At 23.4% G+C, this 8129-nt stretch overlaps 3 protein-coding genes across 3 annotated transcripts; 2 read left to right on the plus strand and 1 right to left on the minus strand. All coding sequences in view use genetic code 6, as the record gives it.

Moving 5' to 3' along the window:
* Window positions 1–1907: 1907 nt before the first annotated feature.
* On the minus strand, window positions 1908–2614 carry TTHERM_001321602 (hypothetical protein; the record flags this gene model as incomplete). The annotated part of the gene is made up of 2 exons (XM_012796483.1): window positions 1908–2276; window positions 2411–2614. 2 exons carry the CDS (start codon window positions 2612–2614, stop codon window positions 1908–1910), a joined length of 573 nt encoding a protein of 190 aa, XP_012651937.1.
* Window positions 2615–2968: 354 nt separating this feature from the next.
* Window positions 2969–3232, plus strand: TTHERM_01321630 (adenosine/AMP deaminase family protein; the record flags this gene model as incomplete). The annotated part of the gene is made up of 1 exon (XM_001011795.2): window positions 2969–3232. One exon carries the CDS (start codon window positions 2969–2971, stop codon window positions 3230–3232), a length of 264 nt encoding a protein of 87 aa, XP_001011795.2.
* Window positions 3233–3804: 572 nt separating this feature from the next.
* On the plus strand, window positions 3805–6459 carry TTHERM_01321640 (REJ domain protein; the record flags this gene model as incomplete). Its single annotated transcript, XM_001011796.2, has 1 exon — window positions 3805–6459. A coding segment is annotated over one exon (2655 nt), but the record flags the coding sequence as incomplete, so codon positions are not given.
* Between the last annotated feature and the right edge of the window lie 1670 nt (window positions 6460–8129).

Consider the following 8129-nt stretch of genomic DNA (forward strand, 5'->3'; position numbering starts at 1 on the left):
TAATTATCAAGAACTTATTAACAAATAGTAAAATGAAATTTTAGAGTAGGGTATTTGTGAAAATTCTTAAATGATAAACAATAGTGTGTTCCAGCAATCTCCTATTAATCATTAGCTTTAAAGCAATAATAAAATCAAACCAGAAATTTAGTAAAATCAATAGATTTCATCACCTTTTGATTTAAATATGCGTGGTTATATTAATGGAAGAAGAAAAAGATAAAAATTCTACATAATTTTAAGAACGAAATATTGAAAAGGATGAAGAGATGCCTGTTGAATCTAATTAATTACAAATAATTAAATCATAATCTAATACTAGAAGTATTTAGATAATTAAAACTCAAACAAACTCACAAGCATAAATAAAAGAGGTTTAAGATAATGATGAAATATAATAAATAAATGTTTATTTTTAACTTTCTAAAGTGAAAAAGATAGCTATCTTTCATTAATTTTTTAGTATTTTTTGCATTTATGATAATATCCTTTAACGAACATTAAGATTCACTCTGCTTTACTTAAAAGTAATACACACATTAGTTATTTCAATTTTAATCTAAAGTTATAATATGCTCATTTAGCAGGTAGTAATAGCCATAATTAACAGCTCATTAATGAAGATCGCCTTTTTTGAATTATATATGCATTCAAAAAGGGTTCGATAGGTAAAGTAATATCTCTAATTTTGCAAATAGGAAAAAGCTAAGTTTATTTCTATCTTGTTTTAGCAGTATCTAGCGGTAAAACTCCAAGTGAGTAGGATTAATTTATAATCCTATTTATAGTATCTTTTCTAATGGAAATGGTATTCTTAGAGCTAACAAAGTCATTTTTTATGATCTAGTTGATTCAAATATACATAAAAAACAATTAATCCAAAAATATTTTAGGTAAATTGTATGATTTTTTGATTTAAAATAAACAAAAATTAATAGATGTTTGAACCAAATTTATATTTTTATATTTTTTGTTTGCTCACCTTTTTAAATTTACTAGTTTTAAATTATAATTGCCATTTAAAATTTAATCTATTATTATTTTTATAATATATCTAATTTAAAATAATTACTGTTAAATTTTGAATTTCATCAACTTGATTCATTACCATCTTTTTCATTGATGAAAATTGAGGCTTTCATACTAATTTTTTAGGTATTGGTAAATGCCTTTCTAAAATCTAGTGAAGTCACTATTTTTTAGGAAGGTCTTAATTTTTAGTAATTTTTTCTAACATATTGAAAATAGATTTTGATTATATCACTTCTAAGATTAAAATCACTTCTAGGATTAAAATTCTTGTGGTAGATCTACCGCAAGAATAAAAATCTTGGAAGTGCTTATGTAATTTAATTCATTTTTGTTATATATTTAAATTTAATAAGAAAATTTATTATTGTACATACTTTAAAATATTTAAATTTCTACTAAATATATTATGGGATTCAAAATACATGTCCCCCACCATTTATTTTCAAAACAATGAAGTTGGGTATAAATACATGTAAATTTGATAAAATAGGATTATATTCTACTGGGTTCGCATTCCAAATACCCTTTATTTAATAGTTTATAATATTCATAGAAACATATAATAAAGTTATGGAATTGCTATCTATCCAAATATACGTTTTTAATTAATCAACCACTAAGATTTTTCTAAGCTGCTTAAATTGATTGACTTTTTAAACTGATTAATTAAGACATTTTAGAAAAGGCTAAAAAAATATAAGGATTTATCACTAGCATCAGAGCTGCTATCAGCAGCTAACCTTATGACAGCGAAAAATTTTAATTGTTTCTGTTTAGATTTATCTCGAAGATGCTTCTGTTGGTAAGGTTACTACTGAGAAATATTTCTACAAGTATTTCTTGACTAAGTAAAAGTATGTTGACCCCAACAATCTTCAATCACCAATCGATTCAAATTAAGATGTTTTAAATAATTTTGCTTAGAATGTTAAAGAAAACAAGAAGCGCTTAAATTACATTAATGACCACAAAGGTTTCAATCCTGGTATTCTTGATCCCTATATCAGAGGTTTCGTCTATTGGAAGAGCTGCAATGGTTCTACTTATGATGATGGCATGAGCTAAGAAGGACAAGCGAAATCATTGGGAGACCTCTCATATATGCTCAAAGAAAGTATTGCCTGCTTCTAATTAGATGAATAAGCCATTAAGAGACTTCCTAAGTCATACTCAAAAGATAATGCTTTTGAGACTAAAGAAACAAAAGAAATTCTTGGTGTCTGGTTCTTCTTCGAATAGATCTTCTAGAGTTTTGATGAATAATAAGACAAATAAAACATTTTCAACAATTTACTTGTGAACATGTTAATGTAATTCAAGGACCAAAATACTTATGGTGTGTAATTTATAAACAAAATGGTAAGTTCTAAATTATTACCTTCTAAGAAAGCTCTGAATAATTTGAAGTTCCTTACATTTTTATCACTCCTTGTAGAAAAATTACAGGTAAAGGTAGCAAAGGTGGCGCTATTGTTTAAGCTGCTCCTAAATTTACTGATCCTCGCTTCGTTAGTATTGATTTCTATGCTTTTAAAGACGATCCATACAATGGTGCTAAAAACTTCTTCCCTGGGGCATTCATTTATGCTATTAAAGGAGAAACCTAATCTTACTTTAATTTGATTTTTAACTACTTGAATAACTAGAATGGTAATATTTATTTACATGTAGGAGAAACTCAATTCTTCCCTTAATGTGGCATAGATAATCATTACACTAACAAAAACTATATTAATGATAGCCTTATTAATGCAGCTCTTCTTCCTGGAGTTAAGAATATAGGTCATGATTTAGAAGCCTACAAGAATAATTTGCTTTTGAGTATCATCAATATAAAGAATATTCATTCGAATCTTGCCCTATTTCCAATTAAGTATTGAACTTCAACGAAGTCTACACAAACCCATTCTTAAATCTCTTAAGAAATGGCTTGCATATGGCGATTTCCCCTGATGATCCAGGTCTCTATGATTACATAGGTGTAGCTATGGATTGGTTCTACGTCTTAATGGAGACTGATGTTGAGCCCAGCTAAATTTACTTGCTTTTAAATGATTCAATTGAACACTCTTCAATCAAAGAAATCAGAGACAACTCTTAATAATACCTTCAAATACTCAGAGATGATTTGGATGCTTTCTTTTCTGATTTACCCGAAGTTTGCCCTGCAGATAATGAAAATAATAATCAAGATTAATGAACAAATAGAATACACTATATTATTATCTAAATGATAATCAAAATGAATCATCAACTAAAATACGCTATATTATGATCTAAATAATAAAGTATTAATTAATATCTTTAAATGTTTTCTGTTATTTGCTATTCTTTTATTCTTTTACATTTTCAATCATCAAAAATTTCATCCAATCAGTCAATTTTTTTACTTGAATGCAAAGTATATATTCTCCTTTACAAATATTTTTAATTTTCTTATTGGCCAAAGTAATCAAAGTTGTTCTAAAAGTATTTATATAATTTTTCAGAATCCATCTATTGATTGATAAAAATATTGGAAGGCTATCTATCCTTGGTTACTTATATAAATTATTTTTTTAAATTAATGTAAAATCAAAGAATTAATTTTTTACAAAATTTGAAAGGGAAACCTCCCTTTTCAAATTAACCTCTTAATTTTTATTTTTTATCTATCAAAAAAAAAAAAGCGTAGCTCCCTTTTTTTTCTTTTTGATAAATAGAACAATTCCAGAATATTTTTTAATTAGTTAAATACTTTTATTTTTTCATTTATAATAATTAAATTATTAAATGGCTGGGCTTGTAAAAAAAGAGTTGAATTTAAGTATAGTATCTGGATAAAAAGATTCTAGGCAAACAAGTTACACCACTACTTGCATATTCACAGAATTAGATATTCCTCCATTAAAAATTATATTAACAGCAATAAGCAGAAACAGAAAAATTAATTTGAATGATGACCTTAATTTTTAAATAATTTATGGTGAGAATATTGCTTAAGATTACTTCTCTTATGCAGGAGCTATAATATATGATGGTAATGCAGTTTCAGCCCTCAAATTCGATTATTTCCAAATTAGATTCAGAATTTGGAACTATTTTTAAAAAATAAATCCCTTAAAGCCAACACTTTAAATAAGATTTTCAGTTTATAATCCTTTATTTTTTATGCCGAGCTCATCTATAATTACCATTTAAATAAATATTCCTCCTTAGAATTGCATTTTAAATATTAATCCTTTGTAGGGCATAGCGCTTGAGACCATCTTTTAAATTTAGTTTTTGAATTGTACAGATGAAGATCTTCCTCTAACTTACTAGTTCTTCTATTACAATAGTGTAGATGATTCCCAGCAAGAATTGGTTACTCCTTTGAACATATTGAGAAGATAAATATAAGATTAGACTTTAAACAACTCGATATAAACAGTACTACCTAATGGGAATCTAATTGTTATGGCATAAGTTATGGATTCTTACCTAGGAGTTTATAATACCTCTTCTATAATATAGGTTCAAGCTTAGAATAAATCAGCTGACGAATATTATAAACTGGTCAATTAACTCACTTCATAAACTTTAAAGAGCTCAAATATTTAAGTCACTAGCTAACTAGTGACTTTAAGCATCATAGCAGAAGATATTAGTAAAAGCAATTAACATACATAATAATTGAGTGTTTTAGTTAGTCTACTGACTTAAAATATATAGTAATTGTCTTTCTAAATACCTAAATTCTCACTTTTATCTACATTTGCGAACAAAGTAACTGCTTAGTTATCATAACTAATATTTAATTCATCATTCTAAAGCGATATTACATCATAAAAAAATAAAATATTTGATTAACTGTAAAAAATACTTCAAAATACTAATTCAAGTATATAAAGTAGTAATCTTAGCCATTTGCAACAAAATAATGATAATCCAATTTAAAATATGGTAGACTCTTTTAAAATTCTAAACTCAAGTGTTAGTTTGTGGAGTAATAACTCATAGGAAGATTATTAATCCTACGATAAAATATCAAATTAGATAGGAAATCTGCTTAATAATATTAGTTTACCAAACTAAGGGCAAATTATTCTAAATGGCAGCTTGTCCACACTTTTATCAGATATAGTAAAATACAAGAATCTATTCAAATATATTAATACTGCAGATGAAAACAATTCAGTAAATTAAACTAGCATATTTAGCATCACAAGAAACAATTATAAGCAAAATATTTATTAAAATACTTCAGATTTTTAGTCATACACATAGCAATTCAAAAATATTATTTAAAACTTCGCTTACTCTAAGAATGAAGTAATATCACCCTAGATTTATAATTTATCTTCTTAATAAACTTTTAATCAGTCTAATATAGTTTATTAGTTTAATGATGCAAATTCTAGTAAGTTATATAATATGACATGTCTTTAATAAAATGATCTTTAATGGAGCAAAAAAAATTGTGGGATCAGTAAGAATAGTTAAAATAGTTACATGTGCTTATGTGAATCTTAAAAACCAACAACTATCATTGAAGATATTGATGACATGCTCTTAAAAAATAAAAATCTATAGACAGCATTTGGAGAATAAGGGTTATTAAATATAGCAAACTTTAAAAACTTTTATAAGTATGTAGTATTTTGGCTATTGACGAGTTTCACTTTGATTCAAATTATTTTATTTATCATTGGAAAATACTTAGACAAATACTCAGTAAAAAGACGATACTCAAAAGTTCATAATCAAGAACTTAATAATTAATAGTAAAATGAAATTTAAGAGTAAGACATTTGTGAAAATTCTTAAATAATAAATAATGGTGTGTTCCAGGAACCTCCTTTTAATAATTAGCTTTAAAGCAACAATAAAATCTAACCAGAAATTTAGTAAAATCAATAGATTTCATCACCTTTTGATGAAAATATACGTACTTATAATAATGGAAGAAGAAAAAGATAAAAATTCTACAACTCATAAATATTACAAACCTAAAGAACTTTAAAGCAATGTTAAGAATAAATTATTGAAAAGAATGAAGAGATGCCTGCTGAATCTAATTAATTATAAATAATTAAATCATAATCAAGTACTAGAAGTATTGAAAAAATGAAAACTCAAACAAACTCACAAGCTTAAATAAAAGAGGTTTAAGATGAAGAAGAAATCTAAAAAATCAATGCTTATTTGTAACTTTCTAAAGTGAAAAAGATAGCCATCTTTCATTAATTCTTTAGTATTTTTTGTATTTATGATAATATCCTTTAACGACCATTAAGATTCACTTTGCTTTACTTAAAAGTATTACACACTTTAGTTATTTCAATATTATTCTAAGGTTATAATATGCTAGATTAGCAGATAGTAATATCCATAATTAACAGCTCAATAATGAAGACCGCCTTTTTTGGAATTATATATGCATTCAAGAAGGGTTCAATAGGTAAAGTAATATCTCTAATTTTGCAAATAGGAATAAGCTTAGTTTATTTCTATCTTGTTTTAGCAGTATCTAGCGGTAAAACACCAAGTGAGTCGAATTAATTTATAATCCTATTTATAGTATCTTTTCTAATAGAGATGGTTTTCTTAGAGCTAATAAAGGTATTTTGTATGATCTAGTTGATTCAAAAATACATAAAAAACAATGAATCCGAAAATATTTTCAGTAAATTGTATGCTTTATTAGATTTAAAATAAACAATAATTAATATAGATGTTTGAACCAAATTTATGTTTTTAAATTTTTGTCTTTCGCTTAAAAAACAAATATCACCTTTTTAAAATTAATGTGGTATTATTGCTATTTGCAGCAAATTTTTTCTGTAGCTGAGAAGCTACATGTTAAAATAAATAAAAAAATAAATTAATTAATTAATTTTTTAATTTTATGTAATTATATATTTATTTGTTTACTTTAGATTTAAAATAAATATTTAAATTTTGAATTTATTTTATAAATATAAATAAAATATAAATTTATTGTTAATTAATTTTATGTTGTTTTTCTTTTTCTTATTTTATTTAATTAAATATTAATTAATTAATTTATATATTAATAGATTGTGAAATCTATCATATATTAATATTATTTTTAATTATTTTATTTTTAAGTTTTTAAAAGACAATAATTGTAATATTTTTATAATTTTAAAATACAAATATTAAGTTTGAATAGTGAATATTAAATTAATTTACTGTGAAATCTCTTCATAAAACCAAATATATAAATTAATATTTGATAATTAATTAATTATTATTTTTATTTGTTCTTTTTAATCATTTATTATTAATTAATTAATTAAATTTCATAAATTGCTATTCAATATTTTTGAAAAAAATAAATAAATGAAATAATAGATTAAAAAATATAATAATTTAGAAGAAGTAATTATTAATTATTTTATTAATATCCTTTAAATTAATATTTATTAATAAAAAAAGTTTAAAAGCTCTTCACTTTTATCTCATTAAGCTCTGCATATTGATCTCTAGTATATTTTATTAATTAATTTTATTTTTATTATTATGAATATTTTTTATATATTTAAATAAATAATTTTTATTTTAGAAATTTTTATCATTATTTATTGATTTTTATTAAAACTAAAATTTTTTATATTTTAACTTAATTTTCGTTTCAATTTTTAATTAATTATTTAGTTATTCATTTTTTATTTGATATATATTCTTCATTTTTTGCTATTAAAACTTACACTTAATAAAAGCTATTTATTCGTTTTACATTGTAGTATTTTTAATTATAAAAGTTAATTTAAAATTTTATGGTTCTTTTTATTTTATTTGATTTCTTTTCCTTTTTCTTTATATTATGATTTCTTATTTTTTCATTCTTTGTTAATTTTATTAATTATTAATTAATCTTATAATTTCTTATTTTTTCTAAATTTTTTCCTCCTAATTAACTATAGTGAAATACCTATTTAATTTATATCTTAATAAAATTATAAATAAAGATAATTTTTAGAAAGCATAACATATCTTTTTTTTGAAAAAAATAAATTTTGAAAACCTAAAATAGAAAAAAATTCATAAAAAATATTTAAAATTTTAATTTTATAAAATGTAAAAACTGAATTATAAAACTCGCTTTTGTA

This window comes from Tetrahymena thermophila, assembly GCF_000189635.1.
Source record: "Tetrahymena thermophila SB210 genomic scaffold scf_8254720, whole genome shotgun sequence".
Lineage (NCBI taxonomy): Eukaryota > Ciliophora > Oligohymenophorea > Hymenostomatida > Tetrahymenidae > Tetrahymena > Tetrahymena thermophila.